Source organism: Amphimedon queenslandica, unplaced genomic scaffold (assembly GCF_000090795.2).
Source record: "Amphimedon queenslandica unplaced genomic scaffold, v1.1 AMPQUscaffold_13479, whole genome shotgun sequence".
Taxonomy (NCBI): domain Eukaryota; kingdom Metazoa; phylum Porifera; class Demospongiae; order Haplosclerida; family Niphatidae; genus Amphimedon; species Amphimedon queenslandica.
In genome coordinates, this window is record NW_003546285.1 from 278100 (window position 1) to 293602 (window position 15503).

The window sequence follows — 15503 nt, forward strand, 5'->3', positions numbered from 1 at the left end:
TTAATAATGGAACCTTTAATTGGACTTGGACTGGCCCTGGAGTTAGTAATGGAGTGATTAAAGTAGCAGATACCACTAGGACCAGTATATTGATGTTATCTAATATCAGCACTGCTGATGCTGGGAACTATACTTGCTCTGCCTCTTATCTAGCAATGGGTGAATCAGCATGGGGCATTATAGAACCCAACACAAATACAAGAACTATCAATTTGATAATTTATAGTAGGTTGACTTAAAAATTTTCCATTAATGTACTTGCTAATGCAGCTATAGTGCCTATTCATTCGTACCCTTTTGTCACAAATGGTTGCTAATATTGAATAATGTTATTTCCTTCTCCTGTGCCACTATAGGTAGTGTATCAACACCAGCTAATACTGTGATTGTAGAAGAAGGGAATGATGCCACATTATCATGTCTTTTCACTGGATTCCTACCAATTAATTATAAAATTAATTGGAGTGGTTTGATACCATCTAATGCTATCATTGCCAATCATGAAAACACTCAGTATAAGACTCAGCATGGCAGTTCTTCTACTAGGCCAGCTGTACAGAGTATCTTCATAATAAAATCAGCTAAAGTGGCCGACAGTGGTCTTTATACTTGTAGTATGAGTGGTACTACACTGAGGAAGACTATATTACTCATGGTCGTCACGCAGAAAACAAGTTGGCAAGTAGAGCTGGAATGAACTAAATGGGTCTCTTAAAAGAACTGAAACATTCCATGATGACATTAATATCATCATTATTAAAATTAGTTTGAACTAGGGCTAGAATTTTAAATAATATTAATTTTAAATTTAATTGGATTTACTAGTTTCTAGCAAAACTAGCAAGGAGTCTTTAAAATGCTAAATTTAATGTTAAAATTAATTAATTTAATGTTTAAAATAATTTAAATGGAGTGATTTTTCAGCCATTTTTTGGAAAATAATCAAATACTTTTCAGATTTTGGCAAATTTTTATAATGGCCATAACTTGAAAAATTTAAGTCGGAATTGGCTCAAACTTTCTACATGGATAGCATAAGGACATTAATATGTAGTGATCTAGTCATAATAATTATAATTAGATTACCTAATATAATAATTATTATAATTTTAATTGAAGTGATCTCATAACCATCAAAGAGGTCTCAGCTCCATAGACACACTACATGCATTTTTTGCTTGATTCAGTGCATTAGAATCATTAAAATTGACCTAAGCTACGCCCACGTAGACTCAGCTCACACCTTGCTTCTCAATCATTCGATCAATTCTTTAAAGCTTGGACTAGTCTTACTGTTTTTCCTCTTTGCCCCTGCTGCTGCTTCTCAGTATTATGTACCAGGTGAGTAGGACAGTACACTCGTAATTTTAATGTAGTCTTAGATTAAACTACTTGAATTCTATTTCTATAGTGTCTTTGTCAGCTAGACCCTGTCTCCTATCTCTGTTTTAGTAGATCTACTATAGCTACATGTAAATGAATTAGGAATGTTAAATTGTAGCACACAATAATTATTTTATTTTTTACCATCATGTGCATTTATGCAATGCATAAGACAAACCATGTCGTTCTAATTATTATTTCTTCTACGGTCTTGTCAGTCTGCAGATGAGACCATGTTTCATGCAGCCCTACCATAATCTGTGTGACAATTTTCACGAAATTAAGGCAATATATGCTACCATATTGAATACTGAAAATTTATGGATGTTTAATTGCTAAAAAGTGAAATTTACAATGCTTTATTCTTGTGGTGTTTTGTGCAACATGCATGCTCATTCTGCTGTGTTACGTGCAACCCTGCATGCTAGGGAATGTTGCAGTATTGCAATAATGTGATGAAAGACAGTACTAACAAGTTAATGAAGTTACAACGGTTAATATTATTCATTATTCATTATTACTATTATTATTATTATTATTATTATTATTATTATTATTATTACTGTTTATAGGCAGCATTGACCAAATTGTTATTACTGTCATTCCTCTATACAATCTTCATTGCAAATTGTGCATGGAAGTAATTAATAATCATGAATATCATAATTAATATGAGGTCTTTGTTTTTAGTAATAATACCAGGCTTCGCTGTGAGCACTCCCTCAAACGCTAATCAAGTCAAGGATCCTTATATTTTTTGTAACTATATAGACAAAATTACCCTTGCTTGCAGGCTGTACGATGGTGTAACTAATGAAGGATTGGCCTTTAATTCTGATCACTTTGTAGAATGGAAAAAATCTTTTTGGATTGTGTTTTACGCATATGCTATACCTCTGAATCACTCCTTGACTCGCATTGATATATACTACTACAGTAATCCATCCTTAGGATATGGGCTGTATGGAATGTCTCGTCTAAAAGTGTTTACTTTTCATCCTTATGTTGATCATATTCACTTCACGTTCATTAATAATTATGAAGTATCCCAGTCTGATAATGACACTAGGAAGCTTTCAATGATTGCACTCGACCCAAAGCCACTTACTAATGAGCACACATTTAATTATTACATTGGTTTGAATTTTTTTCTCACTTCATCAGATCTTGTAACTCAAACTTTGATCAGTGAAATAAGACTCTTTACAGACAAAGGTAACTACACTAATGTGCATATTATGCTCATGCATGATCATGACTCCTTATTTTTATAGATCCTATTCCTTTTCCTGCTGTTCCAATCGTATTCAAGTCTCCTAATGAAACACTGCTGCTTGATAGAGTACAGTCATCTCTTAACTTATCCTGCACAGTTGTTAATAATGGAACCTTTAATTGGACTTGGACTGGTCCTGGAGTTAGTAATGGAGTGATTAAAGTAGCAGATACCACTAGGACCAGTATATTGATGTTATCTAATATCAGTGCTGCTGATGCTGGGAACTATACTTGCTCTGCCTCTTATCTAGCAATGGGTGAATCAGTATGGGGTGTCATAGAACCCAACACAAATACAAGAACTATCAATTTGATACTGTTTAGTAAGTTGACTTGAAAATTTACCATAAATGTACAGATAGTACTTATACCAATGCAACTAGTGCCTATTATGATATCATAATTTCATTCTACATTATACTTAACAATAATTATTATAATAATATTTGCAATGCATGAAATTTTACTCACAGCAGCAATAACTAGAAATAGTTGCTAATATCCACAATATTGCATGCACACTCATGAATGCAGATTAATTGCACGTTCTTATTTCTCCTATGACACAATAGGTAGTGTATCAACACCAGCTGATACTGTGATTGTAGGAGAAGGGAATGATGCCACACTATCATGTCTTTTCACTGGATACCTACCAAAATATTATGGAGTTTCTTGGAGTGGCTTGATACCTGCAGGAACTGAATTTATGGTTGACAATCTCGAAAACACTCGGTATAAGATTCAACATGGCGGTTCTTCTACTAGTCCAGGTGTAAAGATTATCTTAGTAATAAAATCAGCTAAAGTAGCTGACAGTGGTCTTTATACTTGCAGTGTGAGTGGTACTACACTGAGGAAGACTATATTACTCATGGTTGTCACACAAAAAAAAATTTGGCAAGTAGAGCTAGAATGAACTAGAAATGGGTCTCTTAAAAGAACTGAAACATTCTTTGACATTAATGTCATCATAATTAAAATTAGTTTGAACTAGGGCTAGAATTTTAAATAACATTTAAAGCTAAGTCTGAGTGAAATTGCCTAGTTAAGAGCATGTACAAATATGCCAATTAAAAGAAAAATACCACAGGCTCTGTTCCATGCAAAAAATGGCTCAAAAACACCCCCCCCCATTTTTATTACGTTTTTTGAAACAAAATATAATTGAATGGCTCTTTTAAAACATTCCCATATTATTATCAAAAAATAAATTACAATGACAATATCGATTCTGATTTAAGTGATCGGGTAGCCATGCACTCTTGTTAATATTTAGACCTCAGTCTTAGCTCCATTGATGAATCAGAAACCAGCTTCCAAACATACACACCTTCATTGAATGTACTAGCTGCCAGTCTGTAAAGGAACATTAAATAATCTCATTCCCATACCCTGTAATTCCATACTCACGTTTCAGGACTGGGACTGACTATTCCTGATACCGGCCCTGCCCCTCCACCAATGTACTCGCTCAAAACAGAACCTGTAATCAACATAAAAATTATTACCAATAAATAACTAACAAAAATTAATGTCCTGCATTTGGTACTTATGCAAACAAAATTACACATATACATGTATGAGTTTCCAAATAAACTTTGCAATTGGGTAGAGCTGCATGCATAAATTAGAACTAATTCTTTATATTAAGAATAGCTCCACCCAACAGCAGAAAACAGTTAATTATTCAAGATACATACCTCCAGTTGTTGTACTCCATATCTTGACAGTGCTGTCGCTGGAACAGGAAGCAACTCTAAAAAATAAATGAGAAGATTAAAAGTATAATGATACTCAGAGAAAAATAATGAAAATAAAAAATGGATATAAAAACTGAGAGAGCAGTGAGTTCATGTTAAGTCAATAACAAATCACTAACAGTTTGTCGTTGGACGAGTCGTTATCAAGGAAGAGGCAGCCATTTACACTTCCCTTGTGACCAACCATTTCTTTAAGTGGGCCCTTACTCAGTACTCTCCTGTCCCATAGCTAGAGGGAGAGAGAGAGAGAGAGGGGGGGGGAGAGAGAGAGAGAGGGGGGGAGAGAGAGAGAGGAAGGGAGAGAGAGAGAGAGGGGGAGAGACAATTTTAATTGTGACTAGTAAATTACTGTTAATACCATATAGCTGGAAAGCTTCGTGGCCAAGAACTTTTGTGGTTTGGAATGACACCACAAAATTAAAAACCACGAAATTAAAAACCATGAAATATTTGCAGGTTGATGAGAGTTGTGGATGCTTCACTGATGATCCACGGAAATAAAAACCACAAATATACTGGGAGCCACCAAACCACAAAAGTTTTTTGCCATGAAACTTTCTGGCTATATCTATATGGTATCTCACTCGGTGCTAATAATGTGAATAATTAATAAGTAAAATTTCCCAAAATGTTAAACCTCTCAATTCTTACTGTTAGTTCAGCCCCTTCTCCTTGTCCATGCCCTCCACTCCCTCCAAGCAAATAGTATCCATTAGGATCTGATGTACAACATAACTAAAGAATGAGAGTGATAGAGAGAGAGAGGAGAAGGGAAAAAAGAGAGAAGGAGGGAGAAATGGATACAAAAAGAAAAGGGAAACATGCTGTCTCTTATTTTAAAGAAATCAGGTATTTTTTAGCTATGCACAATAGTCAAGGTGTGACATCATTTTAAATAATTATACCGTAACTATTGTCATGAGACCCACCTTAATTATGAAGCAAAACACACAAAACACAACAAACAGCACCTGCCACCATTCCTATACTTCCCGCCCACTTATAAACCGACCACATGCGTGTACGTGTACGCGACTTTATGTGTACATACATGTATATGTACACGTACATGTATACGTGTAACAACATAAGTACAGCTCATTGACAAACATGGCATTCAGTGTGAGCTTTGTTCTTTCCGGTTTAATCTGGCTTGTCTTGTCAACACTAGTTTGATTTGCTTTCAAAATGGATGCATCAACAATACGCATGTACATGTACATGTACTGAGTGACAGACTTCCATACTTGGGCATTGTAAGCTACAATAAAATAAACTATAAAAAGTCAACCTCTGTCTCTCCCTCTCTCTCTTCCTCCCTCTCTCTCTCTCTCTCTCTCTCTCTCTCTCTCTCTCTCTCTCTCTCTCTCTCTCTCTCTCTCTCTCTCTCTCTCTCTCTCTCTCTCTTTCTTGTTTATTACTATATCCAATTTCATGTGAAATGTCTGAGATTATGGCTTCCATTTTTCTGTCCCTATATGACGTACATGTACATGTTTAAATACATGTAACGCTAGTTGAAACATCAGACAAATAAAATTACGCAGGGAAAGACATTCACTTCCTATTATACTCTAATAAGGTGAAAAGATCTCTCCCTCTTAACAAAACAATACATAAATGTACTGTATTACAAAGAGTATTTAATACACAAAACACAACTACTATACTACTTGATACTACCACAACTACTGTTTAGACTGATGAAATAATAATAACACTACAAGGGATTGTTGCACGTATTGGATTATAGTGTTGAATAAGTTTCTATATATAGTATACGTTTCCTTTGATCTAAAATTTCACCAAATTTGTCCACACGATTAACAATCGACTTAAACTACATGTACATGTACATGTAAATAGCCACACCCCCAACCTGTATATGTTTTTTGGGCGGAGTCTGCTGTGTAACAGAGCATGTATTGACGTCCCATACTCTGAGGGTTTTATCTTCACTTGATTGAAGGACACAAGACGAAGTGTTACTGTCGCCTTCTTCGCCTCCTAACCATTTCATATCTGTAACCTAAAATAATAATAATAATAATAATAATAATAATAATAATAATAATAATAATAATAATAATAATAATAATAATAATAATAGTAATAATAATTTGTTATTTGTCTCACAAGATTGCGTGATATTTCTTGATGTCTTAGTGATTTCTGAGTCTCAACGTCCCAAATGTGAACAGAATTATCCCGAGATCCTGAAACCAGCAAGTTACTGTGAACTAAGAGAAAGAGGGAAGAGGGACAGAAAAGAGAGAGAGAGTGAGAGAGTGAATCAAAGGAGAGAAAAATACAAAACATCATACAAAATAAACTAACACTTGTTCGACGCTAGCCCCGTAACTGACAGCGAATGCTTAGCCAGTGTAATGGAGGGAGGTACGAGAACGACACTGGTAGAGCCCATCGGCCATTTCCAACCACAAATCTGACCACACCTACCACCAGCGAGCAACCATTGTGACGTCGGATTATAGACAACCTAGAAAAATATAATAAAGAACAAAAAAGATAGCTAGATGGGTATGCTAAGTATAGCCGTTACCTTTACGGCAGCTTTTTGAGGCATATAGAATTCGTTTAAAATGGAATGCTGGGTCCAGTCGTACACGTAGATCCACTGAAAAGGAGGAAAGTTAGCATTTTTCTACTTTAAAATAACATCTTTACTGTGTTTGTTGACCAAGATATGAGAGTCGAGGAATTTGCAACCGAGAGCCCGCTTACAGGCTCTGGATGCATGGACTTGAATTGGACTTCTCCTCTCTCTTTTGCTCCTGGAGAGACGAGGTAAGGGAGAGACGGGTCTTGCTCTGTTTCTTCTCTATTTCTGGTCCTCCTTGATGATAAAAAGGCACCCATTTTCGAGGTGGGAGGAGGAGAAGGAGGAGAAAGGGAGGAGAGAACAAAATACTAGACTTAGTAGACTAACGGGACACTACCTCGCGCATGGGTCTTTTTAAAGCAGGAGAATACCCCTCTCTATCTCTTCTCTCTCTACCTCAAAGCAGTAGCATAAACTCTTCTAAGATTCAACAGAAATCAGAGACCACCTCAAGCCATGTCCATGAACTTCAAGCGGGCCTTGCTTCGCATATCCCAGGAGATGAGCTCCAGGGACTTGGAAAACTTAAAGTTTGCCTGTAGAGACGTCATACCAGAAGCTCGCCTGGACTTTATCCACTCGCCTAAAGATGTCTTCCAAGTACTGGAAGAGAAAGGCCTCCTGGCCACGGACAAGTTAGAATATCTCACAAGACAGTTGATAGACATCAACCGGCGACAACTTCTCTCGCATTTCGAGTCTTTCGGCTTCCAAATTCCAGAGCAGACCTCCTCTGGCCCGAGTACAGGAATAGAAGACCAGTCCCTGAACTCAATAGACTCGCATTTTACCCGCTGCCTTCTTGCCCTCTCCCAGAAACTAACAGCAGAGGAAGTTGATCGTCTAGCATTTGCCTGGTGTGGAACACACATAAGCCTTAGCCCTGACCGGATATTCTCAGCACATCAACTCTTCACTTTAATGAGCCGTAAAATGATCCTCAAACCAGACAACCTCCAGGTCCTTTATCTAGAGCTAAGCGAGATGGGCCGACAAGACCTTTGTAAAATCATCGAAGACTACTACCAGGTCATTGGTGCAGGTTATCATGGTAACTATCCTCCTCTTAACGGACATAATTTCGTTCCCTCTCCTTCGCCAAGCAGCACTTATGGACGAGAAGGTAAAGATGCATGCGTATAATGTACTTAAAATACCTACATACCATGTGTACATTACATATGTAAATGGACATAAATTCACATAATTACTGTGTATTTCCAGAGTGTATTTAAAGGGGGCGATAGATGGATTGAATGTATCGGCTAATAATTTGCTGTGTCATTCTTTACTCTGTGTCCACCCAGCTGTTATGTGTGTGTGTGTGTGTATACGTACGTACATGTACGTGTATGTATGTTCATGTGTCTCACTGCATGTTTTGTTATCGCTTATCGTTGTATCCCTTTTTCTCAAAACTGAAAATATTACTTTGTTTGCTTTGGTTGTGCAATAAGAAATTAAAGCTAAATAGCTGTTTTGATTCGGTCCCTACAATAGTACTGTACACCAGTAGGTCACTATACTATTAAGTGATGGATACAATCAAGAGTAGATAATTAGTTAGGGAGAGTGTCTAACCGCCCTATAGTAGCTGAAACATCACCGCGTAGTCTTTTTTTGCTTATCTCTGGGCATTTCCGCATACTTGGATCAGTAGTGGAGTTTCAGAATTCTATTCTTATGTATGGGCGTGTAATTAATAACCTTATTAACCTGTAAAATGGCGGCCGAGTTTGTGCTACATGAGGAAGATACAGCAGACGACTATTCTGTCACTGATGTATTTCAATACTTATCTAACAACTTGAAGGGGTTCATAATCAATAAGTGTTTCTTCAATGATCAGGAATGCCTAATACTTACTCATGAGAAGCTGTTCCATCATCCTCCACTGGGACCACGTGTATAGGGTGTGGGTAGTTATGAAAACCACACCTGTCACTCCACATGTTTCATAAATTCATTCCTATTCTTCTAATAATCTTCAGCATCAGACAGTGTGCCTCGGGACTCACGTGACTTAGTTCTACGCGGTGATGTTTCAGCTACTATAGGGCGGTTAGACACTCTCCCTAACTAATTATCTACTCTTGATACAATGTACTTGTGCTATCTTAGGTTTTATGCCATTACAATGTAAAATTATAATGTTGTTAATATTGTATAAGAAGCAATGTGAAATTATATTGTTAATATTGTATAAGAAGAAATGTATTATCATGTTGTTACTATTATGTAAGGATTAGAGAATTTCTTTGGTTAAAGTACAATACAAAATACTGCCCACTTTATTTTCGCATTTCTAATTGCGTCACTTCCATGCAATATCACAGAACTATACAGAAGCCATTTTCTGGAGCTACATGCATATATCATCCAAAGGGTATTTTATGTGATGGCACGACTAGGCATGCAATACCCTCACACACACATTGGAGTTGAGAAAGGGGAGGAGGTGCAGTGGATATATGAGGACTTTGGACTTTGATATTTATCAAAAAAGCTTATAATGAAATTAGAAGCTCTGATAAAAATGATAGATAAAAATATCATAAGTGTATCTTTATTATTCTAAACTTTACTCCAACAATAGCAAACCTCCATATTTTACGCAACTCAAAACAAACCCGTCAATTGTTAACAAATTTGTTCATCTCCTGTAGAAAGCATTAGCTGGACACTCACAGTACAACTATGTATGTATTCAGGGAGACCACACAAGACAATTAAGCAACGATTGCATTATGAGAATTCTACTGGGAAATATCTATTATAAATTATTATAGATTCATGCTACACTCCAGTGTTATTAGAATTTCAAAGCTTCTCTGTGCTTCAAAGCTTTATGCATACTTTTGTAAGCCTACATGTAACTTTATCTACATATGTGTAAATGTAATGTACACTATGTGAATTGGATTTTGTGTAAAAATTCTCAGCCCATTTAGTCATTCTGAGGCAAACAAAGATCATTTCTGAGTACATGTACTTGTACATGTACATGTATAAAAGATATAGAATGTAGTAGAGTGTCCTATTGTTTATCCAAGTGCATTAATTGTTTGATTTTTATAGCTTTGATATTAAATGTCAGTTTCCTATAGTATTGATTACATCATACATGTCAGCATAATTATTATAATTATGCGTGTAGTTTAAGAGAAGGTCCAATCTTGTTATTTTTAAATTAGTTCTCACTGATTATTGGGGGAAGAATTTAAATTGGAATGAATATTTGGCAGCTGTGGTATCCAGCTCCATATTAGAGCATGCTTGATTGTTAGAAAATGTAAATAAATAGAAAGTATTATGTGAATGGTATTTAGTCTTGTGTAACTGTAAAGTGCTGACCGCCTACACTTTTAATTAAAAGATAACGCGTTACATTGCTAGTGTGAATTGTCGATTCCTTATTTGGTGGCTGTATTTGTCTCTTGTGTAATGATTGTACCTTCAGTTTTTGAACATAAGGACAAGGTGTTTAAAAATGCTCTAATTTTAAATAACTTTAATCATAGAAATTGTATAAATTTCTCTGCAATATAGAAATAATTATTCCCTTATTAAAAATAATTATTCACTTTTTATAATAATATTATATTACATTTAAAATGTAGCGTTTTCCACAAAGCATGCCAAGTGGGCTAAACAGCTTTTAAGGTAACTTTAAAAATTTGTAAAAAAATCCAAATTTGATCGGAATCAGCTCAAACTTGCTACACAACATAAGAACATGTATATGTATCAGAAAATATTATTAAATTGGAGAAATCTCTCCTAGTAATTTTTGGTGAAATTTGGCTTGAGACCCTGTACTATAGTACAGGGACTTTGGCCTGATTTTTGAGTAACTTTAAAAATTCATGAAAAATCCAAATTTGATCGCAATTTGTTCAAACTTGCTACACAACATAAGAACTTGTATGTATATCAAAAAATACAAAAATGAAAAATTCTCTCTTAGTCATTTTTGGTGAAATCTGGCCAAAGATCCTGTACTATAGTACATGGTCTTTATATGCATAAAAAACTATAAAAATGGAGCATGTAGCTGTAATATTAAATGATGATTTGTTACTTAGCACTATGCCGAAATCTTTTGAGAAATTTAAATGACACTTGTCTTCTTTCTCCCTCCTTCCTCTCTCTCTTTCCTATTAGATAGTCAGTCAGGTTATCCATACAACCCGTCACAAGACCATTACTTCCCTCACTGCACTCGCCCAACAGATCTGACCTTTTCTTCCCCGAGGACGAGCATGAGTGACCTCACATCTCAAATATCTCAACTTCACCTCCTTCCAGCAGGGAGTTCCCCTCAAGTGGGCGGAGTCTATAACGGCAGAGATCACACCGTGGGCGTGGTTGATAACGTGGTACAGGCTCCTACCCAACCTCCTGGTTACGGCGAGTATCGTCCATTATCAGCTGCTAGTAGCAGTCACGATGGTTCGCCTAACGTTGCAGTTCATTATAACGGGACTGGATACCCTCAAGGCCGACACAAAGAAGACAGGGAGGGTCATGAAGGTTTCCCCCCACAGATACTAGAGGAACATAATCCTCCCATTCACTTCAGCGGACAGAGAGGCGCTCCTCCACCTACAGCTGATGATTTAAACCGACAGAATGAAGTACAGACCCTCCAGCAGGCCTTGCAGGAGAAGAACGATGAAGTGAACGAGTTGAGAGGATTCATTGCTAAGACTAATCCTGCTCCGACTGGATCGCTCCTGCACGAGGATTTGTATTCGATGACCAAGGATCCTCACGGGATTTGCCTCATCATCAATAATTACAAGTTCTTTCAAGTTGACGAGCAATATGACTGCCTCAACGATCGAAACGGGGCCCAGAAAGACCAAGAGAACCTCATGGAAACCTTCAGCTTCTTGAAGTACAAAGTCGAACTTCACGAGAACCTCAGCTCTGACATGATGGTAGACATTTTGAAGGAGATAAGTTCTCGGGATCATTCAAACTACGACAGTTTCGTGTGCTGCATATTGACACACGGCGAAGAGGGACAGGTTTTTGGCGCCGACAGCAAACCAGTTAATCTCCAAGACCTCACCGGTATCATGAAAGCAACCTTCACACGATCTCTCATCAACAAGCCAAAGCTGTTCTTTGTTCAAGCGTGTCGTGGAGACGGAGAAGAAAAGGGAGTCCCTATTGAGAAAGACGGTAATGCGAGTCTACCTGTTGAGGCTGACTTCCTTTTTGGTTATGCTACACCGACTGGAAAGGCAGCTTACCGAAGCAGACGACATGGGTCATGGTTTATTTCTGAGTTATGCCAGGTGTTCATGCAAGATTCGAATCACCTTCCCTTAGGGGCAATGATGAAGAAGGTCAACAGGAAGGTTTCTGATGCTTATACTAAGGAAGGATTCAAGCAGTGCACTGAGGTTGTCGATCGGTTGAGGAAAGACGTGATTTTCTTTTCCGAGACTGAAAGCAAGACTGTGTGATTTCGAATTTTATTTTAATATTTTTTTTTCATATTTTCTCTCCAGCTGCTTCAAGGGATTTCATTTCATTGTACATTATTATCAATAAATATTATTCAATGCTGTTGCTTTTTCTAATTCTTTTATTTGTTATATTTTATAATAATTCAATACTGTTATAGTTTTTGTTTGTAATTTTGGCAAATTAATAATAATAATTATTAATGAATTTTCACATAACCACATTCTCAATTTAGCCTCAGGCTATATGCCCAGCTTGACTGCAAAAACTAAGTAGTGAAACAACCCATGGGTGGGTTAGCTCAGTTTCACTAAACAATAGACTTCCCGGAAACTGAGGTATAAACCCTTTAAGGGTAGTTTTAAAGCTGTGAATCTGTGATGGGTGGAAGTAGATGCCATTATGGATACTCTGGTATCCATACATGACCATGATCCCACGGGATGACTGTGAAATCAGTTATTTTAGGTCGAGGATTTTGTATATATATAGATCTAAGATGTTATGACATAATCCAATGAGTCGTGAAACCATGCTTGACAGAGTCAATCAGCCTGTCTTGGCTTTGGTCCTCCTCTGTCCTATAGTTCCGGCAACCATACTACGACCGGCAGCCGTCATAAAGTCATCATGCATCACGCAGGACACACGCCTTTGTTTTAAAAAGGTCTATAAAATAAACGAGCTGCCACAAGTCTCTATAATCACACAACATTATCATCATGGAGAGAGACATGTTCCAGCGCTATCTGAAAGAGCTAGCTGAGCAACTTGGCCCCTCCGACCTCCTAGAGCTGCCCGGCATATTGATTAGACGCGGACTCCTTCCCAATCATCATATCTCGGTAACAGGAAAGGGTCCCTCCATATCAGAGCTTGTAACTTCATTTGAGGTCCTTTTCCTCTACCTTTCCGAGCAATCACTCATCTCCTGTCATGATATAACTCTTTTAAAGGACATACTAGACGATTTATCCAAGCCATATCTTCTCTATCCTTTCTATGAAGCATGCATTGGGAAAAGACAATTGTCATCCAATGGAAGCAGCATCACAGCCATAAGCAATGTAGCACCCAGTAAGAAAAAAACTCAGGAAGATTTTGCTCTACTCCTCCTACAAATCGGAAACCGACTGTCATCAGAAAATGTCCGAACCCTATGCTACCTTCTCCAGGACCTCCTGTCTCGTTTCAAAGCAGCTATAATTCAAGACGGAGTCGAGGTATTACAATACGTGAAGCAAAGGCACTTCATCACTCCAGCCCAGCCATGCTTCCTTTTAACTCTTCTCAGAGACATCGACAGGGAGGACCTGTGTCACATTGTCGAGGAATACAAAATGACTTACTTGGATCAAACAACTCCCCCTCTTCACTCAAGCACCGAGACCATCGACATCAGGTCACCTCAAGCTTGCTGCTCTTTCTTCTCTGCCAGAGCTTACTTCAAGAGCAAGAAACAAGAGGACGAGGGTAATAGTTACACGTGGACCAGAAGAGAATATCGTTTTAGGCTCGCCATAAAGAAGCTAGCTGACAAGCTTTGTCCTCGGGACCTTGCAAGCATGAAGCTTTTAGCTCAAAGCTTCATACCTCCAGCTGAATTGGACAAGATTGAAACAATAATAGATTTATTTTGGCTACTGGAAGATCATGGGAGGCTCTCGATAGATAACCTGTATATACTAGAGGAGCTTCTAGACGAGAAAAACCATCTACTTAATTCAATTTATTTGGAGCTATCGTCTGGTTCTTCACAGCCTAGCAGTCGGGAAAACTCGCTCACCAGAAGAAAGAAACACAAAGTGGTTCCTAGAGACGAAACCAAATCCGAGACAAAGATTGAGAACTCTTTTCAAAAGATGCTCAAATGCATTGGCTCTGGTCTCACCCAAAAAGAAACAAAACACTTGAAAGTATTGGATACAGCCCACGAGGAGACTAGCATTAAAACGGGGATCGAGCTAATGTACCACTGGAAGAAAGTCAGGGTAATCACAGAGAGAAATCTCGACCTCCTACGAAAAGGCTTATACGCTATAGGAAGACAGGACCTGTGCCAACACATCAGTGAGTACCACTCAGCTGTCCAGTTAGCAGAACCTAATCCTTGTCTACCTATAGAAGGTAAACAACTGGTGCATGACATTGTGTAGAATAGTACTATAATTCAATGTTTGCATATTGAATCACCACACACCCACACACACTTAATTAGTTCATGTACTTAAGCCATTCCAGTGCTTACTATGCATACTTTATCTGCTTACAAGCATAATTCCCTCTTCCTCTTTATGCTTATACAGAAACTGTAACTGATGGTTCTCACAACGTCACACAGACCTGCCAAAAGGAAAGAGAGAACTCACCAATAGCTGGCCTCCAATGCACAGAGAATTACAAAGAAACAGATATGAAGGTTGACTTCACGAAAGAAGAGCTGACCATTCAGCTCCAAAAAAAGGATAGACTGATAGAGATACTCAAGGAGAAGCTAGGAGAGCAGGAGACTGCCTTACAACAGAAAGACCATGACAATAAGCAGTTGGAGCATCAGAATCACAGGCTGCTACTACACAACCACGAACTGACTGTAGAAGTTGCAAAACTTGAGAAGCAACTCGATACCAATCTGCTAGCTACAAATGCATCAAAGAACGGGATATTCCTTAGCACACCAGTCTGACCATAGATATATCTATGTTTTAACATTCAATATGCATAACTCTATTACAATTTACACTCAATTTCTTTCCTGTCATTATTATTGTTATTTAATTTTTAAAAATACTTCTATTGTAAACACAAAGCTCAGCATAACTTATAAAATAATTATGGCGGATACAGGAAGCATCATCACCAAACAGAGCCCATACACTTTATATACAATTAGTTTCAATTGATGTTTACTGTTGACTCATGATTATCAGCTAAATATACAGCATGTTTTCAATGAGAGAATAGCTCTTATTTTGATG

The 15503-nt window shown here is 37.5% G+C and overlaps 5 protein-coding genes across 6 annotated transcripts in view; 4 read left to right on the top strand and 1 right to left on the bottom strand.

Moving 5' to 3' along the window:
* The window catches only part of LOC109580750 (uncharacterized), a 7197-nt gene extending 3508 nt beyond the window's left edge, over positions 1 to 3689 (top strand). The window contains exons 1-5 of one of the 2 annotated variants that reach the window (XM_019994249.1): positions 1250 to 1341; positions 1956 to 2023; positions 2074 to 2598; positions 2658 to 2984; positions 3234 to 3689. In XM_019994249.1, coding sequence (XP_019849808.1) covers positions 2352 to 2598; positions 2658 to 2984; positions 3234 to 3580 — 921 coding nt within the window. In that variant the 5' untranslated portion in view covers positions 1250 to 1341; positions 1956 to 2023; positions 2074 to 2351 and the 3' untranslated portion in view covers positions 3581 to 3689. Of the gene's footprint in view, positions 1 to 1249; positions 1342 to 1955; positions 2024 to 2073; positions 2599 to 2657; positions 2985 to 3233 lie in introns of those variants that run through there. The other variant, XM_019994250.1, reaches the window with a different exon arrangement.
* Positions 7 to 770, top strand: LOC109580751 (uncharacterized). The gene is made up of 2 exons (XM_019994251.1): positions 7 to 225; positions 357 to 770. Exons 1-2 carry the CDS (start codon positions 93 to 95, stop codon positions 695 to 697), a joined length of 474 nt encoding a protein of 157 aa, XP_019849810.1. The 5' UTR covers positions 7 to 92; the 3' UTR covers positions 698 to 770.
* Positions 3690 to 3823: 134 nt separating the features above from the next.
* Positions 3824 to 7323, bottom strand: LOC100636615 (WD repeat-containing protein 31-like). The gene is made up of 10 exons (XM_003384968.3): positions 7113 to 7323; positions 6988 to 7062; positions 6762 to 6924; positions 6561 to 6664; positions 6304 to 6453; positions 5076 to 5159; positions 4544 to 4653; positions 4365 to 4420; positions 4075 to 4147; positions 3824 to 4020 (listed from the first exon to the last, which is right to left on the bottom strand). The coding sequence occupies exons 1-10, from the start codon at positions 7302 to 7304 to the stop codon at positions 3930 to 3932; spliced, it is 1098 nt and encodes a 365-aa protein (XP_003385016.2). The 5' UTR covers positions 7305 to 7323; the 3' UTR covers positions 3824 to 3929.
* A 40-nt stretch (positions 7324 to 7363) lies between these two features.
* LOC100640914 (uncharacterized) lies at positions 7364 to 12674 on the top strand. The gene is made up of 2 exons (XM_003384999.3): positions 7364 to 8170; positions 11212 to 12674. The coding sequence occupies exons 1-2, from the start codon at positions 7504 to 7506 to the stop codon at positions 12522 to 12524; spliced, it is 1980 nt and encodes a 659-aa protein (XP_003385047.2). The 5' UTR covers positions 7364 to 7503; the 3' UTR covers positions 12525 to 12674.
* A 523-nt stretch (positions 12675 to 13197) lies between these two features.
* On the top strand, positions 13198 to 15328 carry LOC109580752 (uncharacterized). The gene is made up of 2 exons (XM_019994252.1): positions 13198 to 14652; positions 14832 to 15328. The coding sequence occupies exons 1-2, from the start codon at positions 13248 to 13250 to the stop codon at positions 15209 to 15211; spliced, it is 1785 nt and encodes a 594-aa protein (XP_019849811.1). The 5' UTR covers positions 13198 to 13247; the 3' UTR covers positions 15212 to 15328.
* The last annotated feature ends 175 nt before the right edge of the window (positions 15329 to 15503 follow it).